Raw genomic sequence first — 15,963 nt, forward strand, 5'->3', positions numbered from 1 at the left:
ATTTTTTTTTTTGTCAGAATCACCATGCATTCGAAGGTGTTCTAGTAGGAAAAAAGGAGCTAAAAGAAAAATGTGCTTACAATCTTTGAAGCCTCCGAATTCGGCCAATGCTTAGGGAGATTATGCCACTGAGTTGCATATAAGGAAAGTCACTGCAATGGAAATAGGAATTGGTAAGGCAAGCTTCCAAAACCTAAAATACTAATACAGATAAAAGAAAATAAATCCATGAATAATGCATCCATGCTAAAAAATACATCCATGAACAGGAATAAAAAAAATTGGAACAAGAATAATATAATTCAGGCATGGTTGTTAATCACAATTTGTCTCACGAATTTCTGATGTTCCAGCCCAAAATGGTCCAAACAAATCTGGATACAAAGTAGGAACTAAATTGAGTAGAGATCTCATGATCACTATGATCCAACCCTATGCTCATTCACCAATCCTACTTAAGATCTAAGTCTTGAAAGCCTCCACTTAATCAAATATATAATTACAGTATTGCTAACTTCAGAGTAGATCATTTCGTACCATGTCACCTAAGAAATTTTTTTATATATGATAACCAATTTTAACTTCAGAGTATAAGAAACGTTACTAACTTTTGTAATCATCATCCATCTTAGAGGAGTACCATATAAAAATGCAACCCCTACTAGTTATAATGCATTGTTCATATATCTCCTAAATGAATAATATTAGTCATCCTTAGCCGTAAATTTTGGCTAACAAAACTAGATATTGAAAGATAATCCATATGATAAAATCACAAATACCAAATATAATTTTCCAATAAATATTTTGTTATGCATTGGGATCTTAAGATCCTATGACTCCACAATATTTCTAGATAGGATCTTAATCCAAAACAAACAAATATGCTAAGAGATACAACTTACAGTGCCATATTAGATATAAATTTTTTTGCAATGATACTAGATTACCTATCAAGTGTGCCACTTATGACGAATGCCTGACCAGCTAAATAGTAAGGAGCACCTTCTAGAACTTCCTACTCAACTAGAGAAACAAGACTAAAGCATGGAAACTAGATAGATTTATTAAAGTGAATAATATCATTATTTACCAATTACCTTCTCTCCTTTGTGTGGAGGATCATTCCTCTCTCCAAAATTCATAATCCTTTTGCTGATTACAAATATCAGGAATAGAAGACCAGATATTATGGTGTGGAGTCATGATCCTTTTGCTCATTGCAAGATACCCTTTTATTAATCCTAGGGGAATTCATCAATTGTTGATTACTACCTAAAAACAATTAATTTATCTTTAAACTAATCCTCATAAAATATGATGGCAAAAAGTACCTGTCATCGAGAGAACCATTACACTTAATTGGAGTAGATGGTGGATGTCCTCCAGGAAGAGGAATAAGTAATATTTTGTGAGCAAACAATTGAAGATCTATTGTTAGACCATTAGTTCTCTTGATATCTGCAATCTTTCATAAACAAAAGAGAACACTCTCAGTGCTAACCAATCTACACTTATCACTAGATGCTTGAAAGATCTAAAAGTGAAAAATTATGAAAAATTGACAAATATTAATCAAAGGACTACATAATGGAGAGAAAGAATAGCAACATCTAATAGTTATCACACATTTACTGATTTAGGATTCAAGAGAAATAAGTAAAACCAAGATTTTTTTAGCAATATTCATCAAAAGAAACTTTTTTCCCCTCATTTCTGAAACAAGATCAACATTTTGTTGGTGCGGGAAGCATCCGATGATCGAACCTAAGTTTTGATAATGGCAAAGGATTCAAAGTTAAGGTGTGTGGTAATCTAACAATCTGAATGAGATTGCAGGAAAGTCTTAAGTGTACTTAGGCAAAAGCCCTAACTGTGGTTAGGCAAGGTGAAAACCCTAGGGAGTGGTAACCCTAGGTCATAGGGGATGGTAACCCTATGCGAAAAGTCTTGGTGGGTCGAGTGTTTCAGGCAAAAGTCCTAGGGGGGGGGGGGGGTAACCCTAGGTGGAAAGTCCTGGTGTCGCGAACCAGGTGAAAGACTGGACCAGCCGGGAAGCGGAAGTCCAGCAGAAAGTCCGAAAGCATCGAGCATCGAGCAAAAGTCCAGTCGATCTGGAGGATCGCATTGGCATCAAATAAATCTCCTGAGTGGAGTAGGTAAGGACGCGTTCCCCATAGAGGGAACAGTAGGCGTCGAGTCGACCTAGGGTTTCCGGTCGGAAACCCTAAGTCAGACTCGGACAGTCCGATGATTGTCGTTCACTTAATTATTATGTTTTATGTGCTAACTTTGTGCTGCAGGGTATATTTGGGATTAATGTATCTTGCAGGGACCAAAGTGCAAAGAATAGCCTCGGATGAACAGTACCGAGGCGCCTCCATGGAGCTTGGAGGCGCCTCGGGTGCGAGCTGAAGCCAGCTGTCCTGAAGGGATGGAGGCGCCTTGAAGGAAGCTCAAGGCGCCTTGAACAGATGGTTTAAGGTGTCTTGGACAGTGATGAAGGCGCCTTGAGATGGATAAAAGGCAGCGGTCAAAGTTTCATCGTGGAGTCATTTCCGGGATAAAACTTAGAGATTCAAGGCGCCTTGGAGCCTGATGGAGGCGCCTTGAACACCCTTTATAAGAGGGTCTTGACTAGCAACTCTTTACAATTGATTCTAAGCGATCCTTCTGCTACAAGCTGCTTACGTAACGACCTCAACGTGCGATTTCAAGATCCTGACGACCCGGAGCGCCATTACTCTAGATTCTGTCGTTCGGTATAATTTTAATTATCGTACTCATTTGTAATTCATATTCTGTACATTTCATCGAGCTTATAGTTGTTGCCCACGGAAAACGATCAAGGATCGCAGGCCTTCAAGTAGGAGTCGTCACAGCCTCCGAACGAAGTAATTCCTCGTGTCTCTGTGTTTGATTGTTCTCTTTATTCCGCTGCGTTTCTACTCATAGTTTTAAATTGCTGAAATAGCCACGAACACTATTCACCCCCTCTAGCGCTTCTAGATCCAACACATTTAGTAAAGAAAAAATTGAATTACCTCAACACCGTACTTTATGGCGACACCTGCAAGTGTGTCCAACTTGGATACATGATGCTCGATGTACTTCAACGCACAAGGAGACGAGGGAGGAGCAAAGGTATCATATTTTCTCTCATGGGAAAGAGATCCCATTGCTATAGGGTGAATACGACAAAAAAATGGAGGAGAAAACCTAGAATGACATCAGTTCTTCGATCGGCGACGCAAGCAGGTGGAAGAAGATGAACAAATCAAAATAAAAGAAGGAATTGGTAACACAAACAAACCAAGAAACAGAAAGTAACCTAGATCAGTAGATCTAGAACTCCATATCACGTCCTGGCCTCCATCGCGCACGCTCCCATGATCCGGACCCTCGCTATCGCCCTGCGATCGCTCTTCCCGGCTGTTGCTACTCCTACGCGGCTCCAGTGAGCGAGAGATTGTGAGAAAAGAGGAGCAAAAATGTTTAGGGATAGAGAAGGTAAGGGGGGAATGCGGCGGCAAAAAAATTTCGGGGAGAGGGAAAGAAAAAAAGCGATGGTAAAAAATGGTGAAGGGGAAAAAACGACGAAGTAAAAAAACACCGGTATTCAACATCACTTAATAGACAATGATTTTCAAAAACCATTGTCGTAATTCCAAAAAAGCGCACAAAGACAATAGTTTCCAAAAACTGTTATCGTAGCCTTTAAAAACTATTGTCGTAGCCCCAAAAAAACATAAATAGACAACGGTTTTTAAAAACCATTGTCGTAGGCAAAGAAAACTGCTAAAAGACAACGGTTTTTGTTAAAACCGTTGTTAAAAGGCAAAACAACAACGATTTGGCATAAAACCATTGTCGTTTCAGTGTTGTTGAATGAGGATTTTGTTGTAGTGTAAGAATGCAAAAAAGACGGAGAGAGCCTATGGAGCAGGCTCTACAAACCAAGCTCACGATTATTGACCAGAAAGAAGAGTCAAAGACCGAAGGTTCGTAAGAAAACGACGGTGGCCGTGGTGACTTCCGTGGATGTGGCCGAGGTAAGTCAGTGACAGGGGCTTTGCTCGAGGCCAAGGAAGAAGTAAAGACAACAATCAAGGTAGAGACCAAAGGTATGACAAAAGAAATGTAAGATGTTATACTTGCAACAAATTTGGACATTATGCAATGGAATGCCGCTCTAACAATGTGCAAGGGAATGCTAATTACGCATCAAAAGAAGGCAATGACAATGATGTAGTTTTGCTAGCAAGAAAGGATGGAGATTCCACAAACAAGAATTTGTGGTACTTAGACTCCTGGGCAAGCAATCATATGTGCGGGCATAAAGATATGTTTGCCGAGTTGGATGAAACTGTGAATGGGCAAGTATCGTTTGGAGCCGCATCCAAAATCCAAGTAAGAGGCGTTGGTAAGATTCTCATCAAACTTAAAGATGGAGCTCACACATACATCACCAATGTTTATTATGTTCCCGACATGAAAACAAATATTATTAGTCTTGGACAATTGCTTGAGAAGATGGTAGTCTTCTTTTAAGAAAATAAAGCAAACTTATTGCTCATATTCCTATGTCTAAAAATAAGATGTTTTCTCTTGATATTAAGCATGTTACTACAAAATGTTTAAGTGCATGCATAAAGAATAGTGCATGGCTATGACATATGAGGTACGAGCATGTGAACTTCAGAGCTCTAAAGCTTCTCTCAAGCAAAGAAATGGTGAATGGTCTTCCTCATACTAATGCTCAAGATGATATTTGTGAAGGGTGTGATCTTGGCAAACACCTTAGAGCAAGTTTTTAGAATGAATCGCACAACTGAACTAAGAAGCCTCTTGAACTCATTTATACAGACATATGTGGGACAATCACTCCGTCGATATTTTCTAACCTTTGTTGATGATTTCAATAGAAAAACTTGGGTATACCTTTTGATGAATAAAGACGATGCTTTTGAGAAGTTGAAGGAATTCAAAGGATTGGTAAAAAATCAATTCAGTTATACTATCAAGGCAATGCAGTCAGATCGTGGTGGTGAATTCACCTCAAAAGAATTTAAAAAATTCTGTAAAAATCATGACATCTAGAGGCCTTTAACCACACCTTACTCCCCTCAACAAAATAAAGTTATTGAAAGGAAGAACCGAACTATTCTTGACATTGTTCAAAGTATGCTAAAAACGAAAGAAGTGCCTAAAGAATTTTTGGCCGAAGCCATAAACTGTGTTGTGTATTTGCTAAATAGATCTGCTACAAGCAATCTAGAAGGAATTACACCTCAAGAAGCATGGACCGGATACAAGCCATGTGTATCTCATTTGAAGATTTTTGGGTGTATTGACTATGCACACATTCCGAATAAAAGAAGAACGAAGCTTGATGACAAAAGTTTACCTTGCATTTTCATTGGCTACGATACAAGATCGAAGGCTTATAGATTCTATAATCCAGTGAATAGAATGGTTATCATAAGTAGAAATGTTGAATTTCAAGAAGATAGTGCATGAAATTGGAGCACTAATATGGTGATAATTCAAAAAGAAAAATAAGTGAAGGAGAAAGAATCAACTCCACCACCATCGCCTACTTCTTCATCATCCTCGAATGAAGAAAATCCTCCGACACAAAAGACAAGGAGTCTTCAAGAATTATATTAGGTGTCAACTCTACTTAATCTCATTTGTTTTTATGCTAATAAAGAAATTGTATCTTTTGAAGAAGGTATTAAAGATAGAAAATAGAAGGAAGCCATGGATGAAGAGATGAAGGCAATTGAGAAGAATGAAACTTGGCATCTTACTACTTTACTCGATGGCCACAAGCCCATTGGTGTGAAGTGGGTTTATAAAGTGAAGAAAAATGCTCAAGAAGAAATAGAAAAGTACAAAGCGCGACTTGTAGCAAAAGGCTACAAACAAAAGGCTGGCATTGACTACAAAGAAGTGTTTACTCCCGTTGTCCGAATGGAGATTATAAGGTTGATAATCTCTTTAGCCGCTCAACTAAAGTGACAAATACTTCAGCTTGATGTCAAATCGGCATTTCTTAATGGCTACTTAGAAGAAGAAATCTATGTTGAACAACCGGCTAACTATATAAAGAGGGGGCAAGAAAGAAAGGTGTTGAAATTGAAGAAAGCTCTCTATGGCTTGAAGCAAGCATCGAGAACAAGGAATTCAAGAATTGATGCATACTTCAAAGAAAATGACTTATGCAATGCCCTTATAAGCATGCTCTTTATGTAAGAGCAGATAATGATAACATCTTATTGGTATCATTATATGTAGATGATCTAATCTTGACAAGAAGTTCACCTCAAATGATAAAATTTTTTAAGGAAACTATGACAAAAGCTTTGATATGACCGATATAGGACTTATGTCCTACTTTCTCGGCTTGGAGGTGAAACAAGGAGTTGATGGCATATTAATGACTCAAGAGCAATATGCAAAGTGTTGGTTGCTACTCGGAAAGCCTAGAGGTTCCACTGTACAAAAATTTTGTACAAAGGTCTGAACCTTTTCCTAGCTACCATGTGTTCTTTTAAATTAAATTTTGGATCGCCTGCGGAACTTAACACGTTTGATCCAAAACTTAATCTATTCGTTCTTTTAGGTTTTAACTTGGGTCTCCTGCGGAACTTAACACGTTCGACCCAAATCACCTTAAGTTATTAATTCCATTAAATATTATTTTCCATAATTGGTTCCCAGTACTGACGTGGCGAGGCACACGACCTTCTTGGATATGGGAGCAACCACCACCGACTAGACAAAACCTTTTATGGAAAGCTAATATTTAATTTCCTAAAATAACTTTAGGTTAACCGAAAAGAACAATCAAATCACAAGGAAAAATAAAACAAAAGAACACAACATCGAAAAACATATTCGAAACACTAAAATCATATGCCTCTTGTATTTGGTATTATTTCCAAAAATAACTAGTATGATGCGGAAAGGAAAAATACTAGTTATACCTTTTAGAAAGACCTCTTGATCTTCTACTGTATTCCTCTTCTAACCTCGGACGTTGTGTGGACAATGATCTTCCGAGATGAGAACCACCTTTCCACCTTCCTTCTTTCTTCTAGATTTTGGCCACAATAAACTCCTCCAAGGATGAAGAATTTCGGCCACCACCAATGCTCCAAGGGATGCTAGAGACGAGGCTTGCTTTCTCTCCTTCTTCTCCTTCCTTGATCCGGCCACAAACAAAAGCTCCACCAAGAGATGAGTTTCGGCCAACAAGAGGAGAGGAGAGAAATAGGGCCGGCCACCAAAACCAAAAAAGGAGAGGAAAGAAAAAGAATAGAAGTTCATCTCATGAAGGCTCCTCTACCTCCTCTTTTATAATCCTTGGTTTTGGCAAATAAGGAAACTTTAATAAAAACTTCCTTAATTCCTTTGCCATGAAAAAGAAAATTTAATTAATTAAAATCAAATTCCTCTTCTTAATCAACATGGCCGGCCACACAACAAACCTCCAATCAAAGGAAATTTAATTCAATCAAGAATTAAAACCTTCCTAATTTGTTTCCGGAAATTTATAAAAATTTCTCCAATAATTTAATCCCTTCATGATTGGTTTATAAAAAAGGAAATTTAATAAATTAAAATCTTTCTTTTAAACATGTGGATAAAAAGAAAATTATCTCTAAAAATTAAAATCTCTTTTAATCTACAAATAAGGAAAGATATCAAATCTTTTCTTAATCTTTTGTAGAAACTAATAAAAGAGAATTATTAATTTTTTAAACTTTCTTTTAAATCATGAACATGGTTAAAAAGGAAAGTTTTTACCAAAATTAAAATCAACCTTTTAATCTACAAATAAGGAAAGAGATTTAGCTCTTCTCTTAATCTTTTGTAGAATCTTATAAAAGGAAAGATTTAAATTTTTAAACTCTCTTTTAAAACATGTTATCTACATAAGAAAAATTTTAAAAAATAAAAAACTTTTTTTATTTTAATTTGGGTCAGCCACACCATGCTTGAACCCAAGCTAGGGCCAGCCACCTTGAAGCACCCATGAACCAAACTTTGGCCGGCCCTAGCTTGGTCTCCAAGCTAGCTTGGCCGGCCCCTTATGGGATGGGTAAGAAGGTGGGTATATGTGGATATACTACTCTATAATTAAGAGACTACGATAGGGACCGAGAGGAGGAATTGGTTTTGGTCTCCCGATAAAATTAAGCATCCCGTGTTCGCCCCGAACACACAACTTAATTTTATCAATAATAATTCATTCCACTAAAGAACTATTATTGAACTACCGCACCAATCTCAAATTACATTTTGGGCTCCTTCTTATTATGAGTGTGTTAGTCTCCCTGTGTTTAAGATAACAAATGTCCACTAATTTAGTAAGTTACTGACAACTCACTTAATTAATATCTAGCTCCAAGAGTAGTACCACTCAACTTCATCGTCATGTCGGACTAAGTCCACCTGCAGGGTTTAATATGACAATCCTTATGAGCTCCTCTTGGGGACATTCTCAACCTAGATTACTAGGACACAGTTTCCTTCTATAATCAACAACACACACTATAAGTGATATCATTTCCCAACTTATCGGGCTTATTGATTCATCGAACTAAATCTCACCCATTGATAAATTAAAGAAATAAATATCAAATATATGTGCTTGTTATTATATTAGGATTAAGAGCACACACTTCCATAATAACTGAGGTCTTTGTTTCTTTATAAAGTCAGTATAAAAGAAACGACCTCTAATGATCCTACTCAATACACTCTAAGTGTACTAGTGTAATTATATAGTTAAGATAAACTAATACTTAATTACACTACGACCTTCCAATAGTTTGTTCCTTTCCATCTTGGTCGTGAGCTACTGTTTATAATTTATAAAGAACCGATAACATGATCTTCTGTGTGTGACACCACACACCATGTTATCTACAATATAAATTAATTGAGCAACTACATTTATCATAAATGTAGACATTTGACCAATGTGATTCTTATTTCTAGATAAATGTTTATACCAAAAGCTAGACTTTTAGTATACATCCTAACACAAAGGAGGTCCTCAAGAGATTTATAATGGATAATTGTAATCCAATTAACACACTGGTAGACTACAGAACAAAGCTATCCATGAGTGACGAAGGAAAGACAGTTGATCCCACATGTTTCAAAAACTTGGTGGAAAGATTGTGATACCTAACTTGCACTCGACTAAATATATTATATGGAGTCGGCCTTGTAAGTAGGTTCATGGAGGAGCCTAAAGAGACTCATTGGAAGACGGCTAAGCGAATCCTTTGTTATGTCCAAGGTACTCTGAATCACAGACTATTTTATTCTCACTCTAATAATTCTCAACGTATTGGATATTCGGATAGTGATTGGGGGTGGAGACTGTGATGACCGGAGAAGCACTTTTGGCTTTGCATTCTTCGTTAGAGGTACGATATTTTCTTGATGTAAAAAAAATAATCTATTGTTAGTCTTTCCACTTGTGAAGCAGAGTACATTGCGACATCCTCATGTGTTAATCATGCTATATGGCTAAGAAGCTTGCTAAAGAAGATAAAATTTGAACAAAATAAAGCAACTCGAATTTGCATGGATAACAAATCAACAATTGCATTGGGGAAGAATCGTGTATATCATCAAATAAGTAAGCATATCGATGTTCACTTTCATTCTATTCGCGAACATGTAAAAACAAAAAGGTGGAGCTAGTCTATGTGAAAACTAAAGATCAAATTACTGACATCTTTACAAAGTCACTCAAATTTGAAGACTTAATCAAAATGCGATATTTGTTTAGAGTCACAAAATCAAGTTTAAGAGGGGTGTTGAGAATTAAACTTTATTTTTAGAGATAAAAGTTGATAAAAGTTTATAAAGATAGAATAATGAGGTAACAATTATTGATGAAAGTTTATGATAGGATAGAATTTAATGAGGTGTCATGATAAGGATATGAGTGTCGTGGAGATAGAATTCTTTTAAAAAAATCTAGATTATTAGAGCTTATCCAAAAAGCCTATAAATATCTATCTTTTTCAATAAATGAGGTAAGTTGAGTTTTTGTTTTATTTTCCTCTTCTAGAGATTCTCCTTCTCTTTCATATTTTTCTTCCATAATTTTCTTTATTTCTTCTTCAATAATTTTTTTTCCAATAACTTTTCCATTATATTCATTGTATAAATTGATAATACTAAATTTTTAAATGGATAAAATAAAATTTTAAATGTGTAAAAAAACATATAACGAGAAAACGGTAAGTATTTTTAAAATTTTAATCATAAAATGCATGATAAGAAATCTCACGCGGTTCAGTAAAATATGCCCTTTTTTATGTCAGCCTCTTTTCTGGTTTTATTTTTTTTTTTGCCACAGCGCCTTTTTTTTAAAATTTATTTTTTTTATTTTTCTCAATATTAATTTTCAATAAAAAAAAACTAAGAGGATACGGTGCCGTGACTGATTGCATGGGGCGGGGCAGAAGTCCTCAGCAGCGGGGAAAGCGCCGGCCCGGTGCTTCTCCGTACCGTCAGCGTACTGAAACGCACTGGCAGTGCTGACCAACGACGGCGACACGGGTGGCAGAGGCCCTCGTGGGAGGTGAATGACCCGCGTGCCACACCATTTTCAAAGCGCACCGCTGCCGCCTCTTCCGCTTCTGCTTCCGCTTCCGCTTCTGAATGGATTCATTTTCAGTGAATTAAAGTTATTTGGGGAAATCATGGAGTAAGTAACACCGTCGGAGTGGGAGTTAGCCGTCCCATCGGACTCCTAATGTGAGCATGTAGCTAGTGTTTAATCACTGTTAAATTCTTAAAATGGCATTTTGCTAGGAAAATTAAGTTGTATTTTAAAAGAAAAAGATATTCAGTTCTTGTATAAGTATATTATATTACCATTTTATTCATTAAAATTTTTTAAGAGGTCATCAAGGTAATTTAGTTAAAAGTATGTACCTTGATGACCTCTAATTTTAATGATTAAAATGGCATTATAATGTCATCCTTCGTAGTGCACCTAAGAGTAATTTGTTAATACGACCTTACTTGAACAAACAGGATCTATTCATAGGCTCGTACAACCTAAGAGTTTGATAAATATCCTTCCTTTTTAATTTTAATTATTGAAAAGACATTGAAATATTTTAGACAAGACATCTTGATAGATCAATTTGTCATACTTTTCGGAATCAATTTGCTTTATTATTATTATAACCACTAGATTTAATGAAAATACTTTTAGAAATTTTGGATCTGTTTGGGCACTTGGCTTGCACTAGTAGTTTAGGAAATGCCAAAATTTGAAGGTACACCACTTGTAAATATAAAATTATGGTGTGCCCTTTGGTAATAATTACCCAACTTCAAATGTGTCATTTAGTAAAATGCCATTTTAAAAATCAAATTAGACCAGTAGGAAATTGATGCTCCATTGGTTTTTGTCTACTCTATCTTGAATCGAAATTTACTCCAGAGGCACATTGTACTAACTTGATCGATTTAATTCTTAATTGTGGAGCTAAACATTAGAATGGATCGATCTTGTTGGCTTACATGAAACGATTGTCAATAATTGAGAAAGACTAAAATCATTGATGAAGGTTAATCATCCTTTTGAATAGAGTTGCAATCAACTCACTTGTGTCTATAAAAAAAATAAAGAATAGCATAATAATATAATCTTACACATTGTTTTTTTTTAAGATACAACACATGTTCTACATATGAACCCTAATGGGTTCTCTAAAAATTAAAAAACAACTTTTCCTACTTCCAAAATTCACCACAAGACAATAAAAATTAAGAAAATATTTAACAACTAAATAGAAAGAGCCTTCTCGTTTATTTGTTGCATGTCGACTCTTGTCTCAATATATTTAAGATTGACTATTATCCAAAACTGTCTAACATTATGAACAAAAGAAATATTTAACATTAAGAATTCATTTATCCAAGACTTTAAATCCTCCTCTCCATGTGATCGAGCTATAATGATATATAGTACATTTTACAAGATCTATAGCCAAACTAATAGCTCAAAAAACACCTTAATAATCACAACTTCATAGGTATAATATGTAGTGACTACAACTGAATACTGGTGCCAATTAAAAATAATAATAAAAAAAATCATGTAATGACTATATCAATCAGCATAAAGCAAAAAAAAAAAGCAAATGAAACTAAAAGTAGATTTTCTGTATATGAAAATTATAGCAACTTCGAGACACAAACTTCATGTAATATTATTTAAGATAGATAGATTCAAGCATTAAAGCAACCACTGTAAGCTTAAAAATCAACCTGAAAAAATTGCATAGCATATTAGTTCCTTGTATCGAAAAAATTGTGGTCTGTATATGTTACTGAGATTTAAATATAAGTATTCAGTACAAGTGTGGATCTAAACTTCTTTCCTTGCATATTTCTAACAAAGGTTAGGTAGTAAATAGTTTTAGTTTTCATTACCTGAAATGCTAACCAATGCTAATTTGTACTTCTATACCAGACAAAATACATACTTGAGAGATCATCTTGAAGGAATTAAGAGTATGGATGGATGATCCAATCCACTTTAGTGTTAAAGAAACAAGATTAATTACTAATAACCTGTTTATATGTATATATATATATATAACCCTACTGTAACATTAGAAGTAAATGTATTTCCTAGTGATAATTGATCGAAGAGAAGCATAACAAGTACATTTTAATTGCATGCACTCTATTCCCACAATGATTGCATGCCAGCCAATCATGAATGCCAAGAAACAGCTATATCACACTCTCAAGTTGTCGGCCAGATTAATCTGAAAAACACAAAATATAATATCCTGATCAACTGATTCTTAAACCCTTTTCGTACCTTGTATTAATTAAAATTATTAAAAGGATAATACAACATAAGACCGCCCTCTGTGTGTGTATATATATATACTGTATGAATATAAGAAATCGTCTTGGAACAAATCTAGCATGTCCATGCTGTGTATCAATGAGTTTGCCACGTGTACATGTAGCAAGAATCTAGATTTTCTCTGAATCATCAGTCAAAATAACAATAGTGTCATGATCCAGCACACAACTTTTTTCTTTGAGGGTAAGCATTTAAAGATGAGACTCTCCATAAATAGTTTGCTTTCCCCTCAAGTTCAGTACTTTGTACTTGTGTTCCTCACTGTCTCAGTTCATTTCCACAAAATCTTGTAAATTTTTTATGATGTTTCTGGGAATTAAGCAGCAAATTAAACCCTAGATTTCATGAGATTGATAGCTGTTGTCCATGTGATGATAACATGCAAGGAGATAGATATTGTAGTAATGTATATGTACTGGAATTGGCGGTTTGTTCAGTCGGCGGGAGGTGGCGGAGGGGGAGGAGAGAGCGGCAGCGGCCTTTTGCGCTTCTTCTTCTCGTAGCTGACGCCGCGGGCCTTGGCCTGGAGATCGCGGACCTCGCGGAGGAAGAGGCGGATGGCACGGGCGGCGAAGGGGTTGGACTCGGGGCGACCGCCGTTCTCCTCGAAGGCGGCGCGGAGGCGGCCGACGAGGGCGTCGAGGGAGCCCCAGGCCTGGCGGAGCGGGCAGGGGCAGGGGCCGGGCGGGCAGGGGAGGCCGAAGAAAGGGCATCCCGTCACGTGCACCTTCGTCTTACCGAACTGGTCCAAGTACCGCAGGAACTCCAGCACGTGCGCGCTGCTGCACTGCGCCACCGCCACCGGCGGCCGCCGGTTCGCCAGATACTGTCCGAACGTGATCCAGTCGCGCCGCTTCTGCGACTCGTACCGGCTTAAACTCGGAGCAGGAGCATCAACAGCAGCAGGAGCAGCAACAATCGACGTCGACGACGCCGGGGCGGCTAATTGGTGATAGTTGCCGCCGGCTATCTCTGGGTTCATTTGCACCAAATCCGCCAACATTACTATATATATACATATATAAAATTCACACTTGATTAATCATGTCAAAATTAGCCTGCACATGCACATAAATACAAGAATTCAAGAAGCTAATTCTCTTCCTAAATTGTTTCCTCGAACAATTAATTTTAATTATACATCCTCACGAAAAAATTAAGTAGCCAGATCTATATATCGAAAGAACAAATTGAGATCTTTCTCAAAATTTTAATTATATACATATAGAGATCTTTAACTTACGGGATCTGTTGTTAATTACGAAGTAACACGAAAGATATTAACACATAGATCCGAGTAAAATTGCAGCTTAATTATTTTACCTGAATCCATGAAGAATTTGAAGGGATGGAAGAAGAGGAGGAGGTGGAATGATGCTTTCTTTTTCCTCTTCTGCTATCTGATCGGGAAGAACATATCTCAAAGGATGGGAAGCTGTGTGGACGTTTTCTTTAATTTCTTGTGACAAAGAGGAGAGGAGAGGAGAGGTAGGAAGGAGAGAATAGTTTTAATTAGGGCAGACAACAGATTGACAGTAGAATGAAAGGTGATGTGACAGGGAGTGTTGCAGTGTACTAAGCCTACGTGGCTACAGTGAGAAATGGTTCGTAATTAATAAAAATATTAAAAGGAGAAAGAAATTCTTTTAATGTCATCCTTCTACTTTACCTTCTTTTTTTATGGTAATTTTGTACAATGAAATGATGATATGGTATAGGTCTTCCCGGTTAAGGATAGACCTGATCACGGTTCGGAACCGACGGTTCGACGGTTCGAAACCGCCGGTTCGACGGTTCCAGGTAGGTCGACCCTTAACCTTAACCGTCCAAGACGGTTACGGTTCACGGTTCAGAACCGCCGGTTCACGGTTCGGTTCACGGTTCATCACGGTTCGTCACGGTTCAAGATTAATATGTTAAAAAAAATTAAAAATTAAAAATTAAACATTAAACATTAAACATTAAAAATTAGAAATTAAAATTTATTAAACAAAGGACTTGCACTTATTTAAGTTGCCTACGTATCCCTTTAGGGGAATCAAAGCCCACGTAGTTCTTTTACATTTTTTATCCTTTTACATTTTCATTCACTTCCATTTCCTGTTCCTGTCGTATTTGTTCCTTCAGTATCAAAATCTTCAACTTCGTCATCTGAAAGTTGCATTCCTTTGATTCTTTTCTCCGCTCTGGTCCAATCGTCCAGTAATGCTTGGGCTTCCAAGGAGTCGGGAGACAAAGTTGATCGTCGTTCATCTAATATGTTGCCGCCGGCACTGAACGTCTGCTCCACAGCAACAGTTGACACTGGACAAGCTAAAATTTCTTTTGCGATCACGGAGAGAACGGGAAAGCTTTGAGCCTTCTGTGACCACCACTTTAAGATATCGAAGTTTTCGCTATCTGCTTCATTAAAATCAAAAGAAGTCGTAAAATAATTCTCAAGTTCCTGTGTGGAACTTGAGGATCCCCGTGGACGTTTTGTCCGTTCTTTTAATAAGAGTTGTGTTTTTGTAAGTTTTAAATTACTACTAGTAGTTTGTTGAATTTCAGAAATATTAATTTGTGTTCCATATTTTGCATAATATTGATTATAAATATCATATAAATAAATTCTAACATTATATATAATATTAGCTGGATCAGGGGAAGAAGAATCTTTAATTGGAATTAAAGCATCATAATATAAAGTTAACATTTCTGGTAAAACTTCTAATTTAAATCTAGGATCTAAAGCCTAAGATGCAAGGAGATAAAGATTCATTATTAATATGTTCATTTAAAACTAATATTATATTAGAAAAATTTTCTAAAACTAATTGAGCAGTGGGATAATAAACACCGGAAAGTTGTTCGGTTGCATCATTAAATACTTTTAAAATTTCACAAATACTACTACAAATATTCCATTGTTGTGAAAATAAATATATATTAGTATTAGTGTTTTGTGCAAAAAAATGAACATAATAATTCTTTATATTGAAATGAATCTTGTAATAATTGGTATGTTGAATTCCAACGTGTTGGTACAT

At 36.4% G+C, this 15,963-nt stretch overlaps 1 protein-coding gene across 2 annotated transcripts; it reads right to left on the minus strand.

The window, feature by feature from the left end:
- Positions 1–13,250: 13,250 nt before the first annotated feature.
- On the minus strand, positions 13,251–14,434 carry LOC122024870 (protein G1-like3). Of its 2 annotated transcripts, none has more exons than XM_042583601.1 (2): positions 14,258–14,434; positions 13,251–13,906 (listed from the first exon to the last, which is right to left on the minus strand). In XM_042583601.1, the coding sequence occupies exons 1-2, from the start codon at positions 14,265–14,267 to the stop codon at positions 13,368–13,370; spliced, it is 549 nt and encodes a 182-aa protein (XP_042439535.1). In that variant the 5' UTR covers positions 14,268–14,434; the 3' UTR covers positions 13,251–13,367. The 2 variants fall into 2 exon arrangements, with proteins under 2 accessions (XP_042439535.1, XP_042439528.1); XM_042583594.1 differs by having other exon boundaries at positions 13,251–13,939.
- Between the last annotated feature and the right edge of the window lie 1,529 nt (positions 14,435–15,963).

This window comes from Zingiber officinale, chromosome 1A (genome assembly GCF_018446385.1).
Source record: "Zingiber officinale cultivar Zhangliang chromosome 1A, Zo_v1.1, whole genome shotgun sequence".
In the NCBI taxonomy this organism is placed as follows: domain Eukaryota; kingdom Viridiplantae; phylum Streptophyta; class Magnoliopsida; order Zingiberales; family Zingiberaceae; genus Zingiber; species Zingiber officinale.